General features: G+C 43.0%; 5 protein-coding genes and 1 long non-coding RNA gene across 14 annotated transcripts; 3 read left to right on the top strand and 3 right to left on the bottom strand.

The window, feature by feature from the left end:
- Positions 1–1,487: 1,487 nt before the first annotated feature.
- On the bottom strand, positions 1,488–5,641 carry LOC106599630 (uncharacterized). 3 transcript variants are annotated; one of them, XM_045717175.1, is made up of 11 exons: positions 5,233–5,505; positions 4,958–5,019; positions 4,812–4,886; positions 4,633–4,671; positions 4,423–4,497; positions 3,990–4,094; positions 3,763–3,906; positions 2,566–3,065; positions 2,066–2,351; positions 1,797–1,933; positions 1,488–1,632 (listed from the first exon to the last, which is right to left on the bottom strand). In XM_045717175.1, the coding sequence occupies exons 2-8, from the start codon at positions 5,009–5,011 to the stop codon at positions 2,883–2,885; spliced, it is 675 nt and encodes a 224-aa protein (XP_045573131.1). In that variant the 5' UTR covers positions 5,012–5,019; positions 5,233–5,505; the 3' UTR covers positions 1,488–1,632; positions 1,797–1,933; positions 2,066–2,351; positions 2,566–2,882. The 3 variants fall into 3 exon arrangements, with proteins under 3 accessions (XP_045573131.1, XP_045573133.1, XP_045573132.1); XM_045717177.1 differs by lacking the exon at positions 4,958–5,019 and having other exon boundaries at positions 5,233–5,641; XM_045717176.1 differs by lacking the exons at positions 1,488–1,632; positions 1,797–1,933; positions 2,066–2,351; positions 2,566–3,065 and adding an exon at positions 3,465–3,679 and having other exon boundaries at positions 5,233–5,491.
- A 4,152-nt stretch (positions 5,642–9,793) lies between these two features.
- On the bottom strand, positions 9,794–13,650 carry LOC106600352 (uncharacterized). Of its 3 annotated transcripts, XM_045717181.1 has the most exons (11): positions 13,538–13,650; positions 13,264–13,325; positions 13,118–13,192; positions 12,939–12,977; positions 12,729–12,803; positions 12,296–12,400; positions 12,069–12,212; positions 10,872–11,371; positions 10,372–10,657; positions 10,103–10,239; positions 9,794–9,938 (listed from the first exon to the last, which is right to left on the bottom strand). In XM_045717181.1, the coding sequence occupies exons 2-8, from the start codon at positions 13,315–13,317 to the stop codon at positions 11,189–11,191; spliced, it is 675 nt and encodes a 224-aa protein (XP_045573137.1). In that variant the 5' UTR covers positions 13,318–13,325; positions 13,538–13,650; the 3' UTR covers positions 9,794–9,938; positions 10,103–10,239; positions 10,372–10,657; positions 10,872–11,188. The 3 variants fall into 3 exon arrangements, with proteins under 3 accessions (XP_045573137.1, XP_045573139.1, XP_045573138.1); XM_045717183.1 differs by lacking the exon at positions 13,264–13,325; XM_045717182.1 differs by lacking the exons at positions 9,794–9,938; positions 10,103–10,239; positions 10,372–10,657; positions 10,872–11,371 and adding an exon at positions 11,771–11,985.
- A 483-nt stretch (positions 13,651–14,133) lies between these two features.
- On the top strand, positions 14,134–16,243 carry LOC106599826 (rhomboid domain-containing protein 2). Its single transcript, XM_045717185.1, has 4 exons — positions 14,134–14,434; positions 14,650–15,247; positions 15,465–15,612; positions 15,860–16,243. Exons 2-4 carry the CDS (start codon positions 15,052–15,054, stop codon positions 16,113–16,115), a joined length of 600 nt encoding a protein of 199 aa, XP_045573141.1. The 5' UTR covers positions 14,134–14,434; positions 14,650–15,051; the 3' UTR covers positions 16,116–16,243.
- Positions 16,244–17,443: 1,200 nt separating this feature from the next.
- LOC106603435 (uncharacterized) lies at positions 17,444–18,309 on the top strand. Its single transcript, XR_001328417.1, has 2 exons — positions 17,444–17,486; positions 17,850–18,309. It is a non-coding gene; the product is annotated as an uncharacterized lncRNA (long non-coding RNA).
- On the bottom strand, positions 18,094–22,014 carry LOC123742477 (uncharacterized). 4 transcript variants are annotated; one of them, XM_045717171.1, is made up of 11 exons: positions 21,839–22,013; positions 21,552–21,613; positions 21,406–21,480; positions 21,251–21,289; positions 21,041–21,115; positions 20,608–20,712; positions 20,381–20,524; positions 20,205–20,297; positions 19,170–19,668; positions 18,403–18,955; positions 18,094–18,238 (listed from the first exon to the last, which is right to left on the bottom strand). In XM_045717171.1, the coding sequence occupies exons 1-9, from the start codon at positions 21,843–21,845 to the stop codon at positions 19,450–19,452; spliced, it is 819 nt and encodes a 272-aa protein (XP_045573127.1). In that variant the 5' UTR covers positions 21,846–22,013; the 3' UTR covers positions 18,094–18,238; positions 18,403–18,955; positions 19,170–19,449. The 4 variants fall into 4 exon arrangements, with proteins under 4 accessions (XP_045573127.1, XP_045573128.1, XP_045573130.1 ...); XM_045717172.1 differs by having other exon boundaries at positions 21,863–22,011; XM_045717174.1 differs by lacking the exon at positions 21,552–21,613 and having other exon boundaries at positions 21,863–22,014.
- A 289-nt stretch (positions 22,015–22,303) lies between these two features.
- rhbdd2 (rhomboid domain containing 2) lies at positions 22,304–26,597 on the top strand. Of its 2 annotated transcripts, none has more exons than XM_045717170.1 (4): positions 22,304–22,798; positions 23,014–23,222; positions 23,581–23,783; positions 24,029–26,597. In XM_045717170.1, the coding sequence occupies exons 1-4, from the start codon at positions 22,612–22,614 to the stop codon at positions 24,516–24,518; spliced, it is 1,089 nt and encodes a 362-aa protein (XP_045573126.1). In that variant the 5' UTR covers positions 22,304–22,611; the 3' UTR covers positions 24,519–26,597. The 2 variants fall into 2 exon arrangements, with proteins under 2 accessions (XP_045573126.1, XP_045573125.1); XM_045717169.1 differs by having other exon boundaries at positions 22,309–22,798; positions 23,014–23,418; positions 23,636–23,783.
- The last annotated feature ends 539 nt before the right edge of the window (positions 26,598–27,136 follow it).

Raw genomic sequence — 27,136 nt, 5'->3', positions numbered from 1 at the left:
AGGGTTCACACACACACTAGCTGAATTTGCAGAGCTAGCGCGCAAATATTAACTATTAAGCTAGCTAGTACCTATTCCATTTATGTGGCGTCGTCAAAGATGGAATCTTTGCTATCGTCAATTTATTCCAAGATCAGCATGCAGATGATGTAAGTTAGTGCTTCAAAGTCCCTGTGATAAGGTTAGCGATAAACTGAAGTCCAAACTGAACAGAACTACACTCTCTTCTACCATTGTCTTAAATATATTTAATGGTCTCGTTGCAAAAGCTAAATTGTCGCAAAGGGAACTTTTATTTATTTTATTTCACCTTTATTTAACCCGGGTAGCAAAGATTATAGCAAACACTACTGAAACGGAATTGGTGCTCCCTAGCTTTGCAAATTCAGCTATTGTTGGAAGCCAGCCAATATGAAACAAACTATTAAAATTACAAAAGGTTGCAGCATATGTTGTGTAAATGGTGAACTCATACAGCTGTCAACTCTTGTCATTTTAATCCGTTTCACATTTGCTAGCTACCTTTTAGATCGAAGCCCAAATAGAATGATAGAAGATAAGATGATAGAAGCCCATCTCCTACTGTAAATAACCTACACGCTGTGTGTGTGTGTAGCCAGCCAGCCAGGTAGAAAAATGGCAGAAAAATAAAAAAGACGGACATCAGAGTATTTTTCAGTACACCAAAACGCAAAGTAAGAACCCTAGTAGCCTAATATCTCAAAGACTAGTTGATAAAATGTTCATAAGAAAGAAATCAAATTCTAATGGAAATGTTTCACAATGATGTCATTAGGCAGAGCAGGCAACAGATGGCACACAGACAGCAGAGTTGGGGACAGATATGCAGGGACAGACTGGCAGAGACAGGGAGTCTCAGGTAAGTTTGTTGAGTCTTTGTTTGGCAACATTATGAAAGGTTCTCCATTTTTTTACTTGTAAAATAGGAACATAATTGGAAAATGCCATGGATGCCCCCACTCTCAACTTTAACAAATCTTAGTTCAGTCACCAGTTTAAGGCAATGGTATTGCTGTTGTGATTAGTTGTGTAGTTTTGGGTACCGGTAGTTAGGAGTACGGCAAACACCTTATTTCTTTGGTTCCTCAATATACATTTACCATATTACAATGTAGGCTATGTGTTACAGCACTACTTTTGGTGTCCCCCTCAGGATTTGCTCTTGAGAAAATTTCATGTAATTGTCCCCTCCAAAGTTGATATCAGATTTTCGCCCCTGCAGTGCCCCCCAGAGTTTCACAGCAAACATGCCAGAGTCACTGCCAGAATCTGTGACGGTTCATCCAGGAGCACCTGTGTCTTCACTGACAGATTGATGACTTCAATCAGTAACACCAAAACTCGCTATAGCTCGATTGAAATTCAAAGGCAATGTTCTCGAAGACTGGAAATGACCTTTACATTTCAAGCGCGCTATTTTCAGCAATCACAATCCTTGTAAAAACGTCAACTCATGGTATAACTAATAACGTTTATTTTACATTTTATTATGTCAGTGTGGTTATAAGCCGCTATAGCTCTGAAGTTCGAGTGTGTGTGTGTGTGTGTGTTGTAGTAGTAGGCCATTATTTCTTCGAACATCTCAGTTTGGGCAGCAGCCACTGGAGAAACCTGTCAATCAAACACAACAGGAGAATAAATAGTAGTTTGCCATTAAACATCAGATCGCTGCTCTTCCTCTGCTACCGCATTCAATTTCTATAATTCTCTACATCATTCTATTTCTATAAATCTCTAAAATGCCCTTGTTATGTTGCCCTCTTCTATTTCCTCACCTCTTCCTCAGACTCTTCTTTTCCTCTTTCTTGTCCTCCTTACTTTCTCCAACATTTTCCACCTGCTGCATCTTGCTGGCCTTCTCTTTCTTCACTTGCTTTTTTCCCTTGCTCTTTTTCCTTTTGACCTTCCCTTCCTAAATATTTTTGACAAGGAGATAAAGTAATATAAGCATATGGCTATTTTCTACTCTTGAGCTATGATATCTAGAGGTATGATATACTGTAGAAGGACATATGGCCAATATTCCCTTCCTGTTTCCTCTCACCTGTGGGGTCACTCCTGACATTTTCTGGAGCAGCTTCCTGCCGTTCTCACTCAGGTTGGTGATTGGGGCCAGGCGAGGGCTGCGGTGGTATGGTAAGTACTCCACAGCAGGCAAAGCAACAATGACAGAGACGGGGCTTGGAGGTGTCGGAGGCTTTGGGACATCCTTTTGGGAGGGACGGGCCACAGCAGAGGGCAGGGCCCGTAGGGGCTTCAGCCAGGGTCCGGGGTCCTGAGGTCACAAGAGGAGAGAGGCCAGACACAGGACCAGAGACTTTCCCTGGGCTCTGTAAGACCAGAAACAACAAACAAACTGTCAGGACAGTGCTATGTCATACACAATCAGTAGATATACTGTAAGACTAATCTATAAATACATTAGATACATGACTACACGCAATAAGTAAGATTAATTTACAAAGCTCTGGACATAGTTCTTTTTTCAGGCTTGAGGAGCCTGTTCTCAGCTATTCTGGTCTGCATTTCTGCCATGCTCTCTACCATTTTGGCCATCTCTCCAGTGCATTTCTTGAAGGCCACTTTCAACCTTTCCAAGTCATTCAGCCAAGTGTCCAGGTTTACTGCCTCAAGATCACGTTCACTGCAGTTTCTCTTCATCACTTGGATCAGTGCCCTCACCTCTTCGCCCATCCTCCCTTTGTCTTCCCTATTCACATCTTCATCCCTCAGTCTTTCCTCCTTCCTCCTCCCCATCCACTTCTCAATCCAGGCTCTGAAGCATCCCTCATTCTTCTGCCTCTCTTGGTTGACGTCCTGACCGTCATTGACCTTCTTCAGGCCTTCCTCCAGGTCGAGCTCTATGGAGGCCAGTTTTTTTTAATCCTCCTCAGGCTCTCCTTGTTGGTGTTGGTCCACTGTGTCTTCTTGTCCTGCTGCTCCTTGCAGGGCCGGACAGTAGGGACCAACTCCGTCAGGCGTGATGCCTTCTTCAGGGCACTCACAGAGGCAGGGAGAAGGATGTTGGGCTTGGCCACAATAATCTGTACAGACATAGGGTCAAACCATTGAGATGTAACACACACTAGTGATGCATTAACTCATAAGCAGCAGTCCCGCGGTTATATCCACAGGGCGGCAGGTTTAGGGTCATGAAATATTATGTGTAATATAAAGAAAACAATACATGAAAAAAATCCATAAATATATCATTCTTGTGTAATTTAAATCTATAGGCTATTTAGCATTTGTGCATAAACCTAAGCTGTGGGACATAACTTGGCGCATGCCAAATAGACTAGACACCAATCACCAAACACTTTTGGGAAAGGGCAGAAAAAGTTATTGTTGATCCACTGACGCAAAAAGGACAATGTCAGAGTTTAATTCAATAAGAGGAAAGCTACGAAATGGAAAGTTGAAAATAAAGAAGGGATGGCCAGAAAAGTAATGTATATAGTCGGGCGGTTGCGGATGGGTTATTAGCAATTGCGGGTGGGTTTGGTTGAACAAACAGCTGACCTGCGCACCACTAACACACAAACACACAAATGTAAGAGAATACCAGTCGAGGGTCCTTCAGTGAAGCCCCTTTTCTCTGTGGTTCCTTTGAAGGCCCAGGACTGTCCTCAGCAGAGGCATCATTGCCATTATCACACTGTGTGTCAGAGAGCTAGTTGGTCATAGTCCATTCTCCACATTCAGTCAAAGAGTTACTCAAATACATGGTGCAGAACATACCAGAAAGTCTGATTCATCCAAGGAGTGGAGAGACAGATTGTCGTCCTCTACCATATCCCTCACTTCAAACTTTGTCACCTTTCCATCCTCCTCATCCTTCACTATCAGCGGTGGTGTCCTCCTTTCATGATCCTCATCATCAGACTGTGTATCAGAGTCAATTAGTCTGAGACTATTCTCTTTACAGTCATATCACTCAACACATCTATGGTGTACAACTCTCTTACCTCAGATTCACAGTCAGTGAAGGAGTAGATAGAGATGTCATCAGAGTTGGAGGATGAGATGACCCCATCATAATTTCTCTCCATCAGCCGAGTCACCCTTCCAGACTGAGGAGACAGACAAAGGCATGTACTTAGGGCAGCCATAAAATACACTGGCATTGACTGCCAAGAAAATGTAGAATATTTAGGCAATCCAACATAGTTGTACAAGTAGTGAGTAATTCATGGGTCATTGAAAATGCTAGTGTATTGAAATGCAATAAATGCAACTCCCATAACATTAGGGATGGGACTAAAGACCTTCCACACTGTAGGATTCCTTAGCATTTCCAATGAATGATTGTCAATTCAACCAAGCCAACCAAAATGGCCATATGAATCAACAGATTGATCTATCTGTTGTGTCTCTATGGGAACAGCAGAGATGTCTGACCTGGCTGAGAGGCTCTGGATTGATGTCCCGTCCATCCCCAGATGTCTGTTCCTGCCCACAGCTCTCAATGATTGGCTGTGAACAGTAAAGAAAAAATGTAACACTCTTTTGCTCATTTTGGCCTTGGAAATAACTTGGAAATAAATGATGTAGCCATCAATAAATCATTTAAGTAGCTACTGTTATGTGATTGATTTGAATGTGACTTACAGGCCTTTTGTGGATCTGAGGGGTCTGCGCTGAAGTAGACTGTCAAGACAGCATTCAATTTCAAATGAGTTTAGATGGGGAGGGATATCTGCAGTTGCTTTTATTGTGATAACTGCAGTTTGTACATGGAGCATAAGTAAGGTTTATGTGTAATTGTTTTCAGGTCGGATTTGACTTACAGGCCTTGGTCTTCTGTGCACCTTACCGGTTGGCCACATCACAGAATCAGGGGTGTTCACCCTCACTGGATTCAACTGTCAACACAACACTCCATTTAAAATGTGATGACAAAGACAGAACACAAACTAAATAAATTGGTATTTACCACATAAGGGCGGCGCCTTAAAGCTCTTTTGATTCTCTCATCACTACGGTCCATCTTGCTTTCTGAGGGATACATTTTCATCAACTGATTGGCACAAAACATATCCTAAACACACACACACACACACAGACAAATGGCACGCCATTCCCTATATAGTGCACTTATTTTGATCTGAGCCCACTGGGGATAGGTCAAAAGTAGTACACTACAGGGTGCCATTTGGGACCTCTCCAAAGAATGTAAGAGCCTACCAGACATTCTAAACGCCAAATCACCTTGTGCAGTGCGAACGGGTCTAACCAACCGTTTCCAATCGTAGTATTCTCTGCACAGCGTCAGCTAGGGCAGACTATGCGGCAAAAGATTACCTGAAACAACCTGATTGAAAAAAGAGATTGTACTGATGATATATATCAAAGCTGAACACAGTTTATGTAGCGAATTGATGCTTGGTGACGTCACAAAAGGTCTCCGCGCATAATACGTCACAAGAAAGTCGTGTATGGGACCGGACTGGTGGCATCTTCCCCCTGGTTGTAACTTATAACTGTCAAATCAAATCTATGTAGCTATCTATCTAACTCAAATGTCTGTTGAGGACTCTTTGATAATCACATTTGAGGCACATGTCAGCAGGTGGCAGTGTCTTCAAATGCAGTAGTTGATGATCTGTGCAACAGTTGAGCAACTTGAAGTTGTACATTTTTGGGGGGCTAGCAAGCTTGCCTGCCTATTTCTACAATTAATCTTCTTATAATCGCATTTTAAACCTAACCACACTGCTAATCTAATGGCCCAACCTTAAATTAAGACCAAAAAGCGTATTTTTGTTTTCATACATTTTTACGATATAGCCAATTTGTACTTTGTGGCTGTGTTATCTAGTGGGAATCTCTAGCTGGCTAGTTATCTACCCTCTGGCGTTCCGCAATATTGGAGAAAAAGTTGATTGATAATCCAAGTACTAGTTTGAAAAATATGCACTGGGCATCAAAATGATCTCCCGAATAGTTTTAAAAGATGTGGTTCAGAGGTTCAAGAGTTTTACTCCTGAGTTACGGCTGGGATTGTTTCTGTCATAGTATAATTTGTTTACTGTCACTAACGTTACATATTTCGGTTTATCAGAGGATGTCTTCAGTCTTGGAACGACAGTTTTTGGCAATGGTCATGGTATGTTAGCAAGGAGGGGCTGAGTGAATCAACAATCATATGCTCGGTAGCTACTTTGATTGGGAGTGTTGTAACGTTAGCTAGCGTGCTAAAACGTATAGCTAATGTAACAGACGGTGCCAGTAGACTACAGCAGCAAGCTACAACACATCACGCCATGTTTATGTCTGTCAACCCTATCATTTATGTTTTAATCCTTTCCTCTTCCTTTGCAGTGCACAAGCTCAATAAGGTTCCGGAGTGGCGCAGCGGTCTGAGGCACTGCATCTTAGTGCAAAAGAGGCGTCACTACAGACCCTGTTTCGAATCCAGGTTGTATCACATCCGGCTGTGATTCGGAGTCCCATAGGGCAGTGCACAATTGGGCCTGCATCGCCAGGGTAGGCCGTCATTGTAAATAAGAATTTGTTCTTAACTGACTTGTCTAGTTAAATGAAAAATATAGAATGACATACTCCTTCCACCACAAGACAGTGAGCCAGCTACTCCTCAGTAATGGGGTTCTGGGGTGACATTGAGAAGAGTGTGGGCACCACTGTTTGGTTTCTGCTTCTCTCTATCAGCACAGGGGTGTTATACTGGGTCTGCTACTGTTTGGTGCATCTGCCCAGAACCAGATGGAGGGGTTCATGCCAGTATCCCTCTCCCTTATGTATATGGCCACAGTGCACTCCCGTATGGTTAAGGGCTTTCTTTTCGGGGTCACTGTACCCATGTTAGCCCTGCCCTGGCTGTTTCTGTTCATCACAACACTTTTGGTCCCACACACTGTCTTCCTTTGCAATGTCATGGCCATCATCGCAGGGGGGGATCTGTATCCTTACTCCAACCTCATTGTGGTTCAAAAGAAATGTGATACGCTCCTCTGCAGTATGTCACAGCTTTATAAGTGTGCTTAGTAGTGTAGTTAAGTGCTAATAGGTTATAGGTGTTGTATATGAGTCCTGCTGCTAAACATGATGTTATTTTTGTTTAGAAAAATCTTGCATCACTGCTTCACACATTCTCCTTAACTTGCACTGGTGAAACAGACGGAAAGGGCTGGCTCTCACTTCTGGACATGTCCGATGCCAGGGCATCAGTGCTGGACAAGAAGATGCCTTTCAGGCGGCTGAGGAACATTGATGTCCTGTATGTCCCTGCATCAATAGAGGCGAGAAGGAAGACAGTCCACCCACCGTGAGTACTGAGAAAGCACCAGACCCATCATTTATCAGACAAGACAAGAGGTCATTAAATAACAATTGCTGTGTGCAAGCCAGAGCACATGATGTACTACAGTATAATGAGGTGCAGTTATAATAGATGATCCTCAGCTGTAATTGAATACTGTACAGTAGGCACCTAGTGGTCCCCCATGATTAGATAGAGAATCACTGGTATATTTAAGCTCTCTGAAATCTGTCCACGTTCTCATTGATTGCAGAATCATTCCAACCCCAGGCTCCTACCCAGTCCAAGCCTACGCTCCAGTGTCTTCTACCTCCAACCTACAGGCTACCGAGACCACACCAAAGACATTTGAAGGCTGGGCCCACTCCTACTATACACAGGGGAGCCCTGTTCAGGTCTCAGGTTATTACGGACACAACCATGGATATGGCCTCAAGCTTTGGGCCAAGTTACGGACATGGTCACAAACATGGACACAGCTGCAGCCACAGCCAAGGTCATGGACATAGTCACGAACACAGCTTTGGCCATGGACTCAGTCATGGACATGCATCTGCCTCTCAAACCAGCAGTCACTGGGCTCCAGTGGCTCAACATCCACATTCTCAACATTCCCACCTCAGTCCATTGTCTGTGTCTGTCAGTGCCCCAGGGGCGGAAATCCCGGGGGACGGGGGGGACACGACCCCCCCATCCTGGGAAAAATATGATTTGTCCCCCCCAATATATCACTGTAAACATAACTATGTAATTTACATAATATTAATAATGCGCAATGAAAGCAATTGTGCTGATTATAGACACCTAATAGTGCGTTTTTAAGTTTCAAAAGATTGCGACCCCCCACCCTTTGCCTCACAATGGTTTGATCCACTGCCAGTTCCTTAGTTGGCAAGGTAACAGAGGGTTCGTGTCCACTGTCTGAAAAGCACTCAATGCACGTAACTGACGGGAGATTCATCCAGTCAATCGTGCCATAGCAATGTTTTGTTTTATGTTGGCAGGGTTCACACACACACTAGCTGAATTTGCAGAGCTAGCGCGCAAATATTAACTATTAAGCTAGCTAGTACCTATTCCATTTATGTGGCGTCGTCAAAGATGGAATCTTTGCTATCGTCAATTTATTCCAAGATCAGCATGCAGATGATGTAAGTTAGTGCTTCAAAGTCCCTGTGATAAGGTTAGCGATAAACTGAAGTCCAAACTGAACAGAACTACACTCTCTTCTACCATTGTCTTAAATATATTTAATGGTCTCGTTGCAAAAGCTAAATTGTCGCAAAGGGAACTTTTATTTATTTTATTTCACCTTTATTTAACCCGGGTAGCAAAGATTATAGCAAACACTACTGAAACGGAATTGGTGCTCCCTAGCTTTGCAAATTCAGCTATTGTTGGAAGCCAGCCAATATGAAACAAACTATTAAAATTACAAAAGGTTGCAGCATATGTTGTGTAAATGGTGAACTCATACAGCTGTCAACTCTTGTCATTTTAATCCGTTTCACATTTGCTAGCTACCTTTTAGATCGAAGCCCAAATAGAATGATAGAAGATAAGATGATAGAAGCCCATCTCCTACTGTAAATAACCTACACGCTGTGTGTGTGTGTAGCCAGCCAGCCAGGTAGAAAAATGGCAGAAAAATAAAAAGACGGACATCAGAGTATTTTTCAGTACACCAAAACGCAAAGTAAGAACCCTAGTAGCCTAATATCTCAAAGACTAGTTGATAAAATGTTCATAAGAAAGAAATCAAATTCTAATGGAAATGTTTCACAATGATGTCATTAGGCAGAGCAGGCAACAGATGGCACACAGACAGCAGAGTTGGGGACAGATATGCAGGGACAGACTGGCAGAGACAGGGAGTCTCAGGTAAGTTTGTTGAGTCTTTGTTTGGCAACATTATGAAAGGTTCTCCATTTTTTTTACTTGTAAAATAGGAACATAATTGGAAAATGCCATGGATGCCCCCACTCTCAACTTTAACAAATCTTAGTTCAGTCACCAGTTTAAGGCAATGGTATTGCTGTTGTGATTAGTTGTGTAGTTTTGGGTACCGGTAGTTAGGAGTACGGCAAACACCTTATTTCTTTGGTTCCTCAATATACATTTACCATATTACAATGTAGGCTATGTGTTACAGCACTACTTTTGGTGTCCCCCTCAGGATTTGCTCTTGAGAAAATTTCATGTAATTGTCCCCTCCAAAGTTGATATCAGATTTTCGCCCCTGCAGTGCCCCCCCAGAGTTTCACAGCAAACATGCCGGAGTCACTGCCAGAATCTGTGACGGTTCATCCAGGAGCACCTGTGTCTTCACTGACAGATTGATGACTTCAATCAGTAACACCAAAACTCGCTATAGCTCGATTGAAATTCAAAGGCAATGTTCTCGAAGACTGGAAATGACCTTTACATTTCAAGCGCGCTATTTTCAGCAATCACAATCCTTGTAAAAACGTCAACTCATGGTATAACTAATAACGTTTATTTTACATTTTATTATGTCAGTGTGGTTATAAGCCGCTATAGCTCTGAAGTTCGAGTGTGTGTGTGTGTGTGTGTTGTAGTAGTAGGCCATTATTTCTTCGAACATCTCAGTTTGGGCAGCAGCCACTGGAGAAACCTGTCAATCAAACACAACAGGAGAATAAATAGTAGTTTGCCATTAAACATCAGATCGCTGCTCTTCCTCTGCTACCGCATTCAATTTCTATAATTCTCTACATCATTCTATTTCTATAAATCTCTAAAATGCCCTTGTTATGTTGCCCTCTTCTATTTCCTCACCTCTTCCTCAGACTCTTCTTTTCCTCTTTCTTGTCCTCCTTACTTTCTCCAACATTTTCCACCTGCTGCATCTTGCTGGCCTTCTCTTTCTTCACTTGCTTTTTTCCCTTGCTCTTTTTCCTTTTGACCTTCCCTTCCTAAATATTTTTGACAAGGAGATAAAGTAATATAAGCATATGGCTATTTTCTACTCTTGAGCTATGATATCTAGAGGTATGATATACTGTAGAAGGACATATGGCCAATATTCCCTTCCTGTTTCCTCTCACCTGTGGGGTCACTCCTGACATTTTCTGGAGCAGCTTCCTGCCGTTCTCACTCAGGTTGGTGATTGGGGCCAGGCGAGGGCTGCGGTGGTATGGTAAGTACTCCACAGCAGGCAAAGCAACAATGACAGAGACGGGGCTTGGAGGTGTCGGAGGCTTTGGGACATCCTTTTGGGAGGGACGGGCCACAGCAGAGGGCAGGGCCCGTAGGGGCTTCAGCCAGGGTCCGGGGTCCTGAGGTCACAAGAGGAGAGAGGCCAGACACAGGACCAGAGACTTTCCCTGGGCTCTGTAAGACCAGAAACAACAAACAAACTGTCAGGACAGTGCTATGTCATACACAATCAGTAGATATACTGTAAGACTAATCTATAAATACATTAGATACATGACTACACGCAATAAGTAAGATTAATTTACAAAGCTCTGGACATAGTTCTTTTTTCAGGCTTGAGGAGCCTGTTCTCAGCTATTCTGGTCTGCATTTCTGCCATGCTCTCTACCATTTTGGCCATCTCTCCAGTGCATTTCTTGAAGGCCACTTTCAACCTTTCCAAGTCATTCAGCCAAGTGTCCAGGTTTACTGCCTCAAGATCACGTTCACTGCAGTTTCTCTTCATCACTTGGATCAGTGCCCTCACCTCTTCGCCCATCCTCCCTTTGTCTTCCCTATTCACATCTTCATCCCTCAGTCTTTCCTCCTTCCTCCTCCCCATCCACTTCTCAATCCAGGCTCTGAAGCATCCCTCATTCTTCTGCCTCTCTTGGTTGACGTCCTGACCGTCATTGACCTTCTTCAGGCCTTCCTCCAGGTCGAGCTCTATGGAGGCCAGTTTTTTTTAATCCTCCTCAGGCTCTCCTTGTTGGTGTTGGTCCACTGTGTCTTCTTGTCCTGCTGCTCCTTGCAGGGCCGGACAGTAGGGACCAACTCCGTCAGGCGTGATGCCTTCTTCAGGGCACTCACAGAGGCAGGGAGAAGGATGTTGGGCTTGGCCACAATAATCTGTACAGACATAGGGTCAAACCATTGAGATGTAACACACACTAGTGATGCATTAACTCATAAGCAGCAGTCCCGCGGTTATATCCACAGGGCGGCAGGTTTAGGGTCATGAAATATTATGTGTAATATAAAGAAAACAATACATGAAAAAAATCCATAAATATATCATTCTTGTGTAATTTAAATCTATAGGCTATTTAGCATTTGTGCATAAACCTAAGCTGTGGGACATAACTTGGCGCATGCCAAATAGACTAGACACCAATCACCAAACACTTTTGGGAAAGGGCAGAAAAAGTTATTGTTGATCCACTGACGCAAAAAGGACAATGTCAGAGTTTAATTCAATAAGAGGAAAGCTACGAAATGGAAAGTTGAAAATAAAGAAGGGATGGCCAGAAAAGTAATGTATATAGTCGGGCGGTTGCGGATGGGTTATTAGCAATTGCGGGTGGGTTTGGTTGAACAAACAGCTGACCTGCGCACCACTAACACACAAACACACAAATGTAAGAGAATACCAGTCGAGGGTCCTTCAGTGAAGCCCCTTTTCTCTGTGGTTCCTTTGAAGGCCCAGGACTGTCCTCAGCAGAGGCATCATTGCCATTATCACACTGTGTGTCAGAGAGCTAGTTGGTCATAGTCCATTCTCCACATTCAGTCAAAGAGTTACTCAAATACATGGTGCAGAACATACCAGAAAGTCTGATTCATCCAAGGAGTGGAGAGACAGATTGTCGTCCTCTACCATATCCCTCACTTCAAACTTTGTCACCTTTCCATCCTCCTCATCCTTCACTATCAGCGGTGGTGTCCTCCTTTCATGATCCTCATCATCAGACTGTGTATCAGAGTCAATTAGTCTGAGACTATTCTCTTTACAGTCATATCACTCAACACATCTATGGTGTACAACTCTCTTACCTCAGATTCACAGTCAGTGAAGGAGTAGATAGAGATGTCATCAGAGTTGGAGGATGAGATGACCCCATCATAATTTCTCTCCATCAGCCGAGTCACCCTTCCAGACTGAGGAGACAGACAAAGGCATGTACTTAGGGCAGCCATAAAATACACTGGCATTGACTGCCAAGAAAATGTAGAATATTTAGGCAATCCAACATAGTTGTACAAGTAGTGAGTAATTCATGGGTCATTGAAAATGCTAGTGTATTGAAATGCAATAAATGCAACTCCCATAACATTAGGGATGGGACTAAAGACCTTCCACACTGTAGGATTCCTTAGCATTTCCAATGAATGATTGTCAATTCAACCAAGCCAACCAAAATGGCCATATGAATCAACAGATTGATCTATCTGTTGTGTCTCTATGGGAACAGCAGAGATGTCTGACCTGGCTGAGAGGCTCTGGATTGATGTCCCGTCCATCCCCAGATGTCTGTTCCTGCCCACAGCTCTCAATGATTGGCTGTGAACAGTAAAGAAAAAATGTAACACTCTTTTGCTCATTTTGGCCTTGGAAATAACTTGGAAATAAATGATGTAGCCATCAATAAATCATTTAAGTAGCTACTGTTATGTGATTGATTTGAATGTGACTTACAGGCCTTTTGTGGATCTGAGGGGTCTGCGCTGAAGTAGACTGTCAAGACAGCATTCAATTTCAAATGAGTTTAGATGGGGAGGGATATCTGCAGTTGCTTTTATTGTGATAACTGCAGTTTGTACATGGAGCATAAGTAAGGTTTATGTGTAATTGTTTTCAGGTCGGATTTGACTTACAGGCCTTGGTCTTCTGTGTACCTTACCGGTTGGCCACATCACAGAATCAGGGGTGTTCACCCTCACTGGATTCAACTGTCAACACAACACTCCATTTAAAATGTGATGACAAAGACAGAACACAAACTAAATAAATTGGTATTTACCACATAAGGGCGGCGCCTTAAAGCTCTTTTGATTCTCTCATCACTACGGTCCATCTTGCTTTCTGAGGGATACATTTTCATCAACTGATTGGCACAAAACATATCCTAACACACACACACACACACAGACAAATGGCACGCCATTCCCTATATAGTGCACTTATTTTGATCTGAGCCCACTGGGGATAGGTCAAAAGTAGTACACTACAGGGTGCCATTTGGGACCTCTCCAAAGAATGTAAGAGCCTACCAGACATTCTAAACGCCAAATCACCTTGTGCAGTGCGAACGGGTCTAACCAACCGTTTCCAATCGTAGTATTCTCTGCACAGCGTCAGCTAGGGCAGACTATGCGGCAAAAGATTACCTGAAACAACCTGATTGAAAAAGAGATTGTACTGATGATATATATCAAAGCTGAACACAGTTTATGTAGCGAATTGATGCTTGGTGACGTCACAAAAGGTCTCCGCGCATAATACGTCACAAGAAAGTCGTGTATGGGACCGGACTGGTGGCATCTTCCCCCTGGTTGTAATTTATAACTGTCAAATCAAATCTATGTAGCTATCTATCTAACTCAAATGTCTGTTGAGGACTCTTTGATAATCACATTTGAGGCACATGTCAGCAGGTGGCAGTGTCTTCAAATGCAGTAGTTGATGATCTGTGCAACAGTTGAGCAACTTGAAGTTGTACATTTTTGGGGGGCTAGCAAGCTTGCCTGCCTATTTCTACAATTAATCTTCTTATAATCGCATTTTAAACCTAACCACACTGCTAATCTAATGGCCCAACCTTAAATTAAGACCAAAAAGCGTATTTTTGTTTTCATACATTTTTACGATATAGCCCATTTGTACTTTGTGGCTGTGTTATCTAGTGGGAATCTCTAGCTGGCTAGTTATCTACCCTCTGGCGTTCCGCAATATTGGAGAAAAAGTTGATTGATAATCCAAGTACTAGTTTGAAAAATATGCACTGGGCATCAAAATGATCTCCCGAATAGTTTTAAAAGATGTGGTTCAGAGGTTCAAGAGTTTTACTCCTGAGTTACGGCTGGGATTGTTTCTGTCATAGCATAATTTGTTTACTGTCACTAACGTTACATATTTCGGTTTATCAGAGGATGTCTTCAGTCTTGGAACGACAGTTTTTGGCAATGGTCATGGTATGTTAGCAAGGAGGGGCTGAGTGAATCAACAATCATATGCTCGGTAGCTACTTTGATTGGGAGTGTTGTAACGTTAGCTAGCGTGCTAAAACGTATAGCTAATGTAACAGACGGTGCCAGTAGACTACAGCAGCAAGCTACAACACATCACGCCATGTTTATGTCTGTCAACCCTATCATTTATGTTTTAATCCTTTCCTCTTCCTTTGCAGTGCACAAGCTCAATAAGGTTCCGGAGTGGCGCAGCGGTCTGAGGCACTGCATCTTAGTGCAAAAGAGGCGTCACTACAGACCCTGTTTCGAATCCAGGTTGTATCACATCCGGCTGTGATTCGGAGTCCCATAGGGCAGTGCACAATTGGGCCTGCATCGCCAGGGTAGGCCGTCATTGTAAATAAGAATTTGTTCTTAACTGACTTGTCTAGTTAAATGAAAAATATAGAATGACATACTCCTTCCACCACAAGACAGTGAGCCAGCTACTCCTCAGTAATGGGGTTCTGGGGTGACATTGAGAAGAGTGTGGGCACCACTGTTTGGTTTCTGCTTCTCTCTATCAGCACAGGGGTGTTATACTGGGTCTGCTACTGTTTGGTGCATCTGCCCAGAACCAGATGGAGGGGTTCATGCCAGTATCCCTCTCCCTTATGTATATGGCCACAGTGCACTCCCGTATGGTTAAGGGCTTTCTTTTCGGGGTCACTGTACCCATGTTAGCCCTGCCCTGGCTGTTTCTGTTCATCACAACACTTTTGGTCCCACACACTGTCTTCCTTTGCAATGTCATGGCCATCATCGCAGGGGGGATCTGTATCCTTACTCCAACCTCATTGTGGTTCAAAAGAAATGTGATACGCTCCTCTGCAGTATGTCACAGCTTTATAAGTGTGCTTAGTAGTGTAGTTAAGTGCTAATAGGTTATAGGTGTTGTATATGAGTCCTGCTGCTAAACATGATGTTATTTTTGTTTAGAAAAATCTTGCATCACTGCTTCACACATTCTCCTTAACTTGCACTGGTGAAACAGACGGAAAGGGCTGGCTCTCACTTCTGGACATGTCCGATGCCAGGGCATCAGTGCTGGACAAGAAGATGCCTTTCAGGCGGCTGAGGAACATTGATGTCCTGTATGTCCCTGCATCAATAGAGGCGAGAAGGAAGACAGTCCACCCACCGTGAGTACTGAGAAAGCACCAGACCCATCATTTATCAGACAAGACAAGAGGTCATTAAATAACAATTGCTGTGTGCAAGCCAGAGCACATGATGTACTACAGTATAATGAGGTGCAGTTATAATAGATGATCCTCAGCTGTAATTGAATACTGTACAGTAGGCACCTAGTGGTCCCCCATGATTAGATAGAGAATCACTGGTATATTTAAGCTCTCTGAAATCTGTCCACGTTCTCATTGATTGCAGAATCATTCCAACCCCAGGCTCCTACCCAGTCCAAGCCTACGCTCCAGTGTCTTCTACCTCCAACCTACAGGCTACCGAGACCACACCAAAGACATTTGAAGGCTGGGCCCACTCCTACTATACACAGGGGAGCCCTGTTCAGGTCTCAGGTTATTACGGACACAACCATGGATATGGCCTCAAGCTTTGGGCCAAGTTACGGACATGGTCACAAACATGGACACAGCTGCAGCCACAGCCAAGGTCATGGACATAGTCACGAACACAGCTTTGGCCATGGACTCAGTCATGGACATGCATCTGCCTCTCAAACCAGCAGTCACTGGGCTCCAGTGGCTCAACATCCACATTCTCAACATTCCCACCTCAGTCCATTGTCTGTGTCTGTCAGTGCCCCAGGGGCGGAAATCCCGGGGGGGACGGGGGACACGACCCCCCATCCTGGGAAAAATATGATTTGTCCCCCCCAATATATCACTGTAAACATAACTATGTAATTTACATAATATTAATAATGCGCAATGAAAGCAATTGTGCTGATTATAGACACCTAATAGTGCGTTTTTAAGTTTCAAAAGATTGCGACCCCCCACCCTTTGCCTCACAATGGTTTGATCCACTGCCAGTTCCTTAGTTGGCAAGGTAACAGAGGGTTCGTGTCCACTGTCTGAAAAGCACTCAATGCACGTAACTGACGGGAGATTCATCCAGTCAATCGTGCCATAGCAATGTTTTGTTTTATGTTGGCAGGGTTCACACACACACTAGCTGAATTTGCAGAGCTAGCGCGCAAATATTAACTATTAAGCTAGCTAGTACCTATTCCATTTATGTGGCGTCGTCAAAGATGGAATCTTTGCTATCGTCAATTTATTCCAAGATCAGCATGCAGATGATGTAAGTTAGTGCTTCAAAGTCCCTGTGATAAGGTTAGCGATAAACTGAAGTCCAAACTGAACAGAACTACACTCTCTTCTACCATTGTCTTAAATATATTTAATGGTCTCGTTGCAAAAGCTAAATTGTCGCAAAGGGAACTTTTATTTATTTTATTTCACCTTTATTTAACCCGGGTAGCAAAGATTATAGCAAACACTACTGAAACGGAATTGGTGCTCCCTAGCTTTGCAAATTCAGCTATTGTTGGAAGCCAGCCAATATGAAACAAACTATTAAAATTACAAAAGGTTGCAGCATATGTTGTGTAAATGGTGAACTCATACAGCTGTCAACTCTTGTCATTTTAATCCGTTTCACATTTGCTAGCTACCTTTTAGATCGAAGCCCAAATAGAATGATAGAAGATAAGATGATAGAAGCCCATCTCCTACTGTAAATAACCTACACGCTGTGTGTGTGTGTAGCCAGCCAGCCAGGTAGAAAAATGGCAGAAAAATAAAAAGACGGACATCAGAGTATTTTTCAGTACACCAAAACGCAAAGTAAGAACCCTAGTAGCCTAATATCTCAAAGACTAGTTGATAAAATGTTCATAAGAAAGAAATCAAATTCTAATGGAAATGTTTCACAATGATGTCATTAGGCAGAGCAGGCAACAGATGGCACACAGACAGCAGAGTTGGGGACAGATATGCAGGGACAGACTGGCAGAGACAGGGAGTCTCAGGTAAGTTTGTTGAGTCTTTGTTTGGCAACATTATGAAAGGTTCTCCATTTTTTTACTTGTAAAATAGGAACATAATTGGAAAATGCCATGGATGCCCCCACTCTCAACTTTAACAAATCTTAGTTCAGTCACCAGTTTAAGGCAATGGTATTGCTGTTGTGATTAGTTGTGTAGTTTTGGGTACCGGTAGTTAGGAGTACGGCAAACACCTTATTTCTTTGGTTCCTCAATATACATTTACCATATTACAATGTAGGCTATGTGTTACAGCACTACTTTTGGTGTCCCCCTCAGGATTTGCTCTTGAGAAAATTTCATGTAATTGTCCCCTCCAAAGTTGATATCAGATTTTCGCCCCTGCAGTGCCCCCCAGAGTTTCACAGCAAACATGCCGGAGTCACTGCCAGAATCTGTGACGGTTCATCCAGGAGCACCTGTGTCTTCACTGACAGATTGATGACTTCAATCAGTAACACCAAAACTCGCTATAGCTCGATTGAAATTCAAAGGCAATGTTCTCGAAGACTGGAAATGACCTTTACATTTCAAGCGCGCTATTTTCAGCAATCACAATCCTTGTAAAAACGTCAACTCATGGTATAACTAATAACGTTTATTTTACATTTTATTATGTCAGTGTGGTTATAAGCCGCTATAGCTCTGAAGTTCGAGTGTGTGTGTGTGTGTGTGTTGTAGTAGTAGGCCATTATTTCTTCGAACATCTCAGTTTGGGCAGCAGCCACTGGAGAAACCTGTCAATCAAACACAACAGGAGAATAAATAGTAGTTTGCCATTAAACATCAGATCGCTGCTCTTCCTCTGCTACCGCATTCAATTTCTATAATTCTCTACATCATTCTATTTCTATAAATCTCTAAAATGCCCTTGTTATGTTGCCCTCTTCTATTTCCTCACCTCTTCCTCAGACTCTTCTTTTCCTCTTTCTTGTCCTCCTTACTTTCTCCAACATTTTCCACCTGCTGCATCTTGCTGGCCTTCTCTTTCTTCACTTGCTTTTTTCCCTTGCTCTTTTCCTTTTGACCTTCTCTTCCTAAATATTTTTGACAAGGAGATAAAGTAATATAAGCATATGGCTATTTTCTACTCTTGAGCTATGATATCTAGAGGTATGATATACTGTAGAAGGACATATGGCCAATATTCCCTTCCTGTTTCCTCTCACCTGTGGGGTCACTCCTGACATTTTCTGGAGCAGCTTCCTGCCGTTCTCACTCAGGTTGGTGATTGGGGCCAGGCGAGGGCTGCGGTGGTATGGTAAGTACTCCACAGCAGGCAAAGCAACAATGACAGAGACGGGGCTTGGAGGTGTCGGAGGCTTTGGGACATCCTTTTGGGAGGGACGGGCCACAGCAGAGGGCAGGGCCCGTAGGGCTTCAGCCAGGGTCCGGGGTCCTGAGGTCACAAGAGGAGAGAGGCCAGACACAGGACCAGAGACTTTCCCTGGGCTCTGTAAGACCAGAAACAACAAACAAACTGTCAGGACAGTGCTATGTCATACACAATCAGTAGATATACTGTAAGACTAATCTATAAATACATTAGATACATGACTACACGCAATAAGTAAGATTAATTTACAAAGCTCTGGACATAGTTCTTTTTTCAGGCTTGAGGAGCCTGTTCTCAGCTATTCTGGTCTGCATTTCTGCCATGCTCTCTACCATTTTGGCCATCTCTCCAGTGCATTTCTTGAAGGCCACTTTCAACCTTTCCAAGTCATTCAGCCAAGTGTCCAGGTTTACTGCCTCAAGATCACGTTCACTGCAGTTTCTCTTCATCACTTGGATCAGTGCCCTCACCTCTTCGCCCATCCTCCCTTTGTCATCCCTATTCACATCTTCATCCCTCAGTCTTTCCTCCTTCCTCCTCCCCATCCACTTCTCAATCCAGGCTCTGAAGCATCCCTCATTCTTCTGCCTCTCTTGGTTGACGTCCTGACCGTCATTGACCTTCTTCAGGCCTTCCTCCAGGTCGAGCTCTATGGAGGCCAGTTTTTTTAATCCTCCTCAGGCTCTCCTTGTTGGTGTTGGTCCACTGTGTCTTCTTGTCCTGCTGCTCCTTGCAGGGCCGGACAGTAGGGACCAACTCCGTCAGGCGTGATGCCTTCTTCAGGGCACTCACAGAGGCAGGGAGAAGGATGTTGGGCTTGGCCACAATAATCTGTACAGACATAGGGTCAAACCATTGAGATGTAACACACACTAGTGATGCATTAACTCATAAGCAGCAGTCCCGCGGTTATATCCACAGGGCGGCAGGTTTAGGGTCATGAAATATTATGTGGGTGGCGGTCGGGTTGAATAAAAAGAAAACAATACATGAAAAAAATCCATAAATATATCATTCTTGTGTAATTTATATCTATAGGCTATTTAGCATTTGTGCATAAACCTAAGCTGTGGGACATAACTTGGCGCATGCCAAATAGACTAGACACCAATCACCAAACACTTTTGGGAAAGGGCAGAAAAAGTTTTTGTTGATCCACTGACGCAAAAAGGACAATGTCAGAGTTTAATTCAATAAGAGGAAAGCTACGAAATGGAAAGTTGAAAATAAAGAAGGGATGGCCAGAAAAGTAATGTATATAGTCGGGCAGTTGCGGATGGGTTATTAGCAATTGCGGGTGGGTTTGGTTGAACAAACAGCTGACCTGCGCACCACTAACACACAAACACACAAATGTAAGAGAATACCAGTCGAGAGTCCTTCAGTGAAGCCCCTTTTCTCTGTGGTTCCTTTGAAGGCCCAGGACTGTCCTCAGCAGAGGCATCATTGCCATTATCACACTGTGTGTCAGAGAGCTAGTTGGTCATAGTCCATTCTCCACATTCAGTCAAAGAGTTACTCAAATACATGGTGCAGAACATACCAGAAAGTCTGATTCATCCAAGGAGTGGAGAGACAGATTGTCGTCCTCTACCATATCCCTCACTTCAAACTTTGTCACCTTTCCATCCTCCTCATCCTTCACTATCAGCGGTGGTGTCCTCCTTTCATGATCCTCATCATCAGACTGTGTATCAGAGTCAATTAGTCTGAGACTATTCTCTTTACAGTCATATCACTCAACACATCTATGGTGTACAACTCTCTTACCTCAGATTCACAGTCAGTGAAGGAGTAGATAGAGATGTCATCAGAGTTGGAGGATGAGATGACCCCATCATAATTTCTCTCCATCAGCCGAGTCACCCTTCCAGACTGAGGAGACAGACAAAGGCATGTACTTAGGGCAGCCATAAAATACACTGGCATTGACTGCCAAGAAAATGTAGAATATTTAGGCAATCCAACATAGTTGTACAAGTAGTGAGTAATTCATGGGTTATTGAAAATGCAAGTGTATTGAAATGCAATAAATGCAACTCCCATAACATTAGGGATGGGACTAAAGACCTTCCACACTGTAGGATTCTTTAGCATTTCCAATGAATGATTGTCAATTCAACCAAGCCAACCAAAATGGCCATATGAATCAACAGATTGATCTATCTGTTGTGTCTCTATGGGAACAGCAGAGATGTCTGACCTGGCTCAGAGGCTCTGGATTGATGTCCCGTCCATCCCAAGATGTCTGTTCCTGCCCACAGCTCTCAATGATTGGCTGTGAACAGTAAAGAAAAAATGTAACACTCTTTTGCTCATTTTGGCCTTGGAAATAACTTGGAAATAAATGATGTAGCCATCAATAAATCATTTAAGTAGCTACTGTTATGTGATTGATTTGAATGTGACTTACAGGCCTTTTGTGGATCTGAGGGGTCTGCGCTGAAGTAGACTGTCAAGACAGCATTCAATTTCAAATGAGTTTAGATGGGAAGGGATATCTGCAGTTTGTACATGGAGCATAAGTAAGGTTTATGTGTAATTGTTTTCAGGTCGGATTTGACTTACAGGCCTTGGTCTTCTGTGCACCTTACCGGTTGGCCACATCACAGAATCAGGGGTGTTCACCCTCACTGGATTCAACTGTCAACACAACACTCCATTTAAAATGTGATGACAAAGACAGAACACAAACTAAATAAATTGGTATTTACCACATAAGGGCGGCGCCTTAAAGCTCTTTTGATTCTCTCATCACTACGGTCCATCTTGCTTTCTGAGGGATACATTTTCATCAACTGATTGGCACAAAACATATCCTAACACACACACACACACACACACACACAGACAAATGGCACGCCATTCCCTATATAGTGCACTTACTTTGACTTGTGCCCATATAGTGCACTTATTTTGATCTGAGCCCACTGGGGATAGGTCAAAAGTAGTACACTACAGGGTGCCATTTGGGACCTCTCCAAAGAATGTAAGAGCCTACCAGACATTCTAAACGCCAAATCACCTTGTGCAGTGCGAACGGGTCTAACCAACCGTTTCCAATCGTAGTATTCTCTGCACAGCGTCAGCTAGGGCAGACTATGCGGCAAAAGATTACCTGAAACAACCTGATTGAAAAAAGAGATTGTACTGATGATATATATCAAAGCTGAACACAGTTTATGTAGCGAATTGATGCTTGGTGACGTCACAAAAGGTCTCCGCGCATAATACGTCACAAGAAAGTCGTGTATGGGACCGGACTGGTGGCATCTTCCCCCTGGTTGTAACTTATAACTGTCAAATCAAATCTATGTAGCTATCTATCTAACTCAAATGTCTGTTGAGGACTCTTTGATAATCACATTTGAGGCACATGTCAGCAGGTGGCAGTGTCTTCAAATGCAGTAGTTGATGATCTGTGCAACAGTTGAGCAACTTTAAGGTTGTGATAATCGAAATGCGGAAGTCAAATACATTTGTTTTGACTGAGCGAGCTTGTCCGCATATTTCTGCAATTAATCTTCTTATAATCGGATTTTAAACCCAACCACACTGCTAACCTAATGGCCCAACCTTAAATTAACACCAAAAAGCGTATTTTTGTTCATGAATTTTTACGACATCTCCAATTTTACTTTGTGGCTGTGTTTTCTATTGGGAACCTCTAGCTAGCAAGCTAGCTACTCTCTGGCTAAAGTGTACTGCAATTTTGTATAAAAAGTTGATTGATTATCCAAGTACTAGTTTGAAAAATATGCACTGGGCATCAAAATGATTTCCCGAATAGTTTTAAAAGATGTGGTTCAGAGGTTCAAGAGTTTTACTCCTGAGTTCAGGCTCACGAGTGGGATTGTTTTTGTCATTATAGTATCATTTGTTTTGTTTACTGTCACTACATTTTTCGGTTTATCAGAGGATGTCTTCAGTCTTGGAACGACAGTTTTTGGCAATGGTCATGGTAAGTTAGCAAGGAGGGGCTGAGTGAATCAACAATCATATGCTCGGTAGCTACTTTGATTGGGAGTGTTGTAACGTTAGCTAGCGTGCTAAAACGTATAGCTAATGTAACAGACGGTGCCAGTAGACTACAGCAGCAAGCTACAACACATCACGCCATGTTTATGTCTGTCAACCCTATCATTTATGTTTTAATCCTTTCCTCTTCCTTTGCAGTGCACAAGCTCATCACATACTCCTTCCACCACAAGACAGTGACCCAGCTACTCCTCAGTATTGGGGTTCTGGGGCCCCTCTGTGGTGGCATTGAGAAGAATGTTGGCACTGTTCGGTTCCTCTTCATGTTTTTGCTGCTCTCTATCAGCACAGGGGTGTTGTACAGCATACTGGGTCTGCTACTGTTTGGTGCATCTGCCCAGAACCAGGTGGAGTCTTTCATTCCGGTATCCCTTTCCCTTATGGGTATGGCCACAGTGCACTCCCGTATGGTTAAGGGCTTTCTTTTCGGGGTCACTGTACCCATGTTAGCCCTGCCCTGGCTGTTTCTGTTCATCATAACACTTTTGGTCCCACACACTGTCTTCCTTTGCAATGTCATGGCCATCATCGCAGGGGGGATCTGTATCCTTACTCCAACCTCATTGTGGTTCAAAAGAAATGTGATACGCTCCTCTGCAGTATGTCACAGCTTTATAAGTGTGCTTAGTAGTGTAGTTAAGTGCTAATAGGTTATAGGTGTTGTATATGAGTCCTGCTGCTAAATATGATGTTATTTTTGTTTAGAAAAATCTTGCATCACTGCTTCACACATTCTCCTTAACTTGCACTGGTGAAACAGACGGAAAGGGCTGGCTCTCACTTCTGGACATGTCCGATGCCAGGGCATCAGTGCTGGACAAGAAGATGCCTTTCAGGCTGCTGAGGAACATTGGTGTCCTGTATGTCCCTGCATCAATAGAGGCGAGAAGGAAGACAGTCCACCCACCGTGAGTACTGAGAAAGCACCAGACCCATCATTTATCAGACAAGACAAGAGGTCATTAAATAACAATTGCTGTGTGCAAGCCAGAGCACATGATGTACTACAGTATAATGAGGTGGTTATAATAGATGATCCTCAGCTGTAATTGAATACTGTACAGTAGGCACCTAGTGGTCCCCCATGATTAGATAGAGAATCACTGGTATATTTAAGCTCTCTGAAATCTGTCCACGTTCTCATTGATTGCAGAATCATTCCAACCCCAGGCTCCTACCCAGTCCAAGCCTACGCTCCAGTGTCTTCTACCTCCAACCTACAGGCTACCGAGACCACACCAAAGACATTTGAAGGCTGGGCCCACTCCTACTATACACAGGGGAGCCCTGTTCAGGTCTCAGGTTATTACGGACACAACCATGGATATGGCCTCAAGCATAGCTTTGGGCCAAGTTACGGACATGGTCACAAACATGGACACAGCTGCAGCCACAGCCAAGGTCATGGACATAGTCACGAACACAGCTTTGGCCATGGACTCAGTCATGGACATGCATCTGCCTCTCAAACCAGCAGTCACTGGGCTCTAGTGGCTCAACATCCACATTCTCAACATTCCCACCTCAGTCCACTGTCTGTGTCTGTCAGTGCCCCCCAGAGTTTCACAGCAAACATGCCGGAGTCACTGCCAGAATCTGTGACGGTTCATCCAGGAGCACCTGTGTCTTCACTGACAGATTGATGACTTCAATCAGTAACACCAAAACTCGCTATAGCTCGATTGAAATTCAAAGGCAATGTTCTCGAAGACTGGAAATGACCTTTACATTTCAAGCGCGCTATTTTCAGCAATCACAATCCTTGTAAAAACGTCAACTCATGGTATAACTAATAACGTTTATTTTTATTTTATTATGTCAGTGTGGTTATAAGCCGCTATAGCTCTGAACTTCGGCGATACCGATTTAATCGAGCCCATAGTTGTCATTCAATGTGTTTTCTGTCTCATGTTATACATTGAGATGTAATATGCTTGGACAAGTGGTTTGAGGCAGTACTTGAAGGTCCACTTTTTCTTCACTGATGTTTTTGGTTTGACTACTCAAGCAGGCTCTGAATGTTCAAGGTCAAATCAATGCAAGAAAGCTTTGATTGTCAGTTGATTGTAAGACCTCCTTTTGGCTTGTGTGTTTTATACTTTGTGTTTTTTTACATATACAGTAGACACATCTCTTGAAACTCTTGATTTATACAACCTAGATTAAAACAAAGTTTTTCAAAACCCTTAGTAAACAATAACTGTTTTCACTTCAAACGGGTAGGACATTTTAATCACAATTTCCCCCTTAACTACACTGAACAAAAATATAAACGCAACATGTAAAGTGTTGGTCCCATGTTTCATGAGCTGAAATAAATCATTCCAGAAATTTTCCAAACGTACAAAAAGCTTATTTCTCAAATGTTGTGCACAAATTTGTTTAAATCCCTGTTATTGGGCATTTCTCCTTTGCCAAGATAATCCACCCACCTGACAGGTGTGGCATATCAAGAAGCTGATTCAGGATGCTCATTACACAGGTGCACCTTGTGCTGGCACTTAATTAAAGGCCACTCTAAAATGTGCAGTTTTGTCACACAACACAATGCTACGTGTCAAGTTTTGAGGGAGTGTGCAATTGGCATGCTGACTGCAGGAATGTCCACCAGAGCTGTTACCAGAGATTTTAAACTTAATTTCTCTACCGTAAGCCGAATCCGACGTTGTTTTAGAGAATTTGGCAGTACGTCCAACCGGCCTCACAACCGCAGACCACGTGATACCACGCCAGCCCAAGACCTCCACAGCCAGCTTCTTCACCTGTGGGATTGTCTGACAGCCACCTGATGAAACTGTAGGTTTGCACAACCAAATAATTTCTGCACAAACTGTCAGAAACCATCCCAGGGAAGGTCATCTGGTTGCTCGTCGTCCTCACCAGGGTCTTGACCTGACTGCATTCGGCATCGTAACTGACCTCAGTGGACAAATGCTCACCGTCTATGGCCACTGGCACGCTGGAGAAGTGTGCTCTTCATGGTTGAATCCCGGTTTCAACTGTACCGGGCAGATTTACGACTGCAAAATGAATTGCCTCTCTGAGGACAAAGTTGAACTGTGTATGGTGTCGTGTGGGTGAGCTGTTTGCTGATGTGAAGGTTGTGAGCAGAGTGCCTAATGGTGGCAGTGGGGTTCTGGTATGGGCAGGCATAAGCTACGGACAACGAACAGCAAATTTGCACAGCCGTTGAAGAGGAGTGGGACAACATTCCACAGGCCACAATCAACAGCCTGATCAAGTCTATGTGAAGGAGATGTGTCACGCTGCTTAAGGCAAATGGTGGTCACACCAGATACTGACTGGTTTTCTGATCCACGTACCTACCTTTCTTTTAAGGTATCTATGACCAACACATGCATATCTGTTTTCCCAGTCATGTGAAATCCATAGATTAGGGCCTAATGAATTTATTTCAAATGACTGATTCCCTTAACTCCAGTAAAATCTTTGAAATTGTTGCATTTATACTTTTGTTCAGTGTACTTAAATTAAAATAGCATCCACTCAGCACTAAATTAGATCCATTACATGCAGCTTGTTTTGCAATGGATCGTTCAAAATGATTGTCGATTCAGAGGCAGGGGACAAGTGGGTGAGATGATCCAGAGAGTGGGCAACAAGGGCAGATTATGATGTCATCTTTGGAAAATGAACTAGTCGTGCACAGGAAAGAGAAGCCATAAATGACAACCAAGACTAAATAAAGCAAATCAATGATCTCCATTTATTATTTCTTTACAAATGCATTCTTTAAACTTATACTGTTCATATACAAATATATATTTTGCATATAAAACTGGATCAAGTGGTAAGAGTCATGTAACACAAGTCATGATGTAACACATTATACGATATCAGTAATGTAAAAAGGCACATTTCTTATTTAAATGACATGTACCATGCCATATTTGATTCTGTATCAACATGCTAAAATGATAGCCTGCTGAACATTTGTATTTAGGCTTTGAACCATAAGCATAATAAAATAAAACTAGATAAAGTTGTTACAGAATTAGTGATTATCAGAACACACATAAATGACAGTTTATCGATGTGTTCATGTTGACTGCAAGTGCACATACCATACAACACATTTTGCATTGCCTAAATACCGAGGTAGTGTCCAGCTAAACATAACTAGTAGTCACTGAGCCTTACAGTCGGAGAGGATGAGAAAAAAACCACCATTTAAAGACCTTTTCTGTAATGAACCGATGAAGAACAAGGCTCAATGACTAAACAGTTACTGCAATTTAAA

This window comes from Salmo salar, chromosome ssa04 (genome assembly GCF_905237065.1).
Source record: "Salmo salar chromosome ssa04, Ssal_v3.1, whole genome shotgun sequence".
Lineage (NCBI taxonomy): Eukaryota > Metazoa > Chordata > Actinopteri > Salmoniformes > Salmonidae > Salmo > Salmo salar.
The sequence above is the reverse complement of the archived record's forward strand: the minus strand, read 5'-3'. Positions and strand labels throughout refer to the sequence as shown.

What these genes read in the sequence shown, in the direction of transcription:
- rhbdd2 (XM_045717169.1), top strand. Translation starts at nt 22,612, where the DNA reads ATGATTTCCCGAATAGTTTTAAAAGATGTGGTTCAGAGGTTCAAGAGT. An exon ending in CATCATCGCAGGGGGGATCT is followed by an intron (nt 23,419 to 23,635) that starts GTATCCTTACTC and finishes CTGGTGAAACAG; the next exon opens with ACGGAAAGGGCTGGCTCTCA. An exon ending in AGGAAGACAGTCCACCCACC is followed by an intron (nt 23,784 to 24,028) that starts GTGAGTACTGAG and finishes CATTGATTGCAG; the next exon opens with AATCATTCCAACCCCAGGCT.
- LOC106599630 (XM_045717175.1), bottom strand. Translation starts at nt 5,011, where the DNA reads ATGGACCGTAGTGATGAGAGAATCAAAAGAGCTTTAAGGCGCCGCCCT. An exon ending in TAAGGCGCCGCCCTTATGTG is followed by an intron (nt 4,887 to 4,957) that starts GTAAATACCAAT and finishes TTGTGTTGACAG; the next exon opens with TTGAATCCAGTGAGGGTGAA. An exon ending in TGCACAGAAGACCAAGGCCT is followed by an intron (nt 4,672 to 4,811) that starts GTAAGTCAAATC and finishes CTGTCTTGACAG; the next exon opens with TCTACTTCAGCGCAGACCCC.
- LOC106599826 (XM_045717185.1), top strand. Translation starts at nt 15,052, where the DNA reads ATGGAGGGGTTCATGCCAGTATCCCTCTCCCTTATGTATATGGCCACA. An exon ending in CATCATCGCAGGGGGGATCT is followed by an intron (nt 15,248 to 15,464) that starts GTATCCTTACTC and finishes CTGGTGAAACAG; the next exon opens with ACGGAAAGGGCTGGCTCTCA. An exon ending in AGGAAGACAGTCCACCCACC is followed by an intron (nt 15,613 to 15,859) that starts GTGAGTACTGAG and finishes CATTGATTGCAG; the next exon opens with AATCATTCCAACCCCAGGCT.
- LOC106600352 (XM_045717181.1), bottom strand. Translation starts at nt 13,317, where the DNA reads ATGGACCGTAGTGATGAGAGAATCAAAAGAGCTTTAAGGCGCCGCCCT. An exon ending in TAAGGCGCCGCCCTTATGTG is followed by an intron (nt 13,193 to 13,263) that starts GTAAATACCAAT and finishes TTGTGTTGACAG; the next exon opens with TTGAATCCAGTGAGGGTGAA. An exon ending in TACACAGAAGACCAAGGCCT is followed by an intron (nt 12,978 to 13,117) that starts GTAAGTCAAATC and finishes CTGTCTTGACAG; the next exon opens with TCTACTTCAGCGCAGACCCC.
- LOC123742477 (XM_045717171.1), bottom strand. An exon ending in TGCACAGAAGACCAAGGCCT is followed by an intron (nt 21,290 to 21,405) that starts GTAAGTCAAATC and finishes CTGTCTTGACAG; the next exon opens with TCTACTTCAGCGCAGACCCC. An exon ending in CTCAGATCCACAAAAGGCCT is followed by an intron (nt 21,116 to 21,250) that starts GTAAGTCACATT and finishes TACTGTTCACAG; the next exon opens with CCAATCATTGAGAGCTGTGG.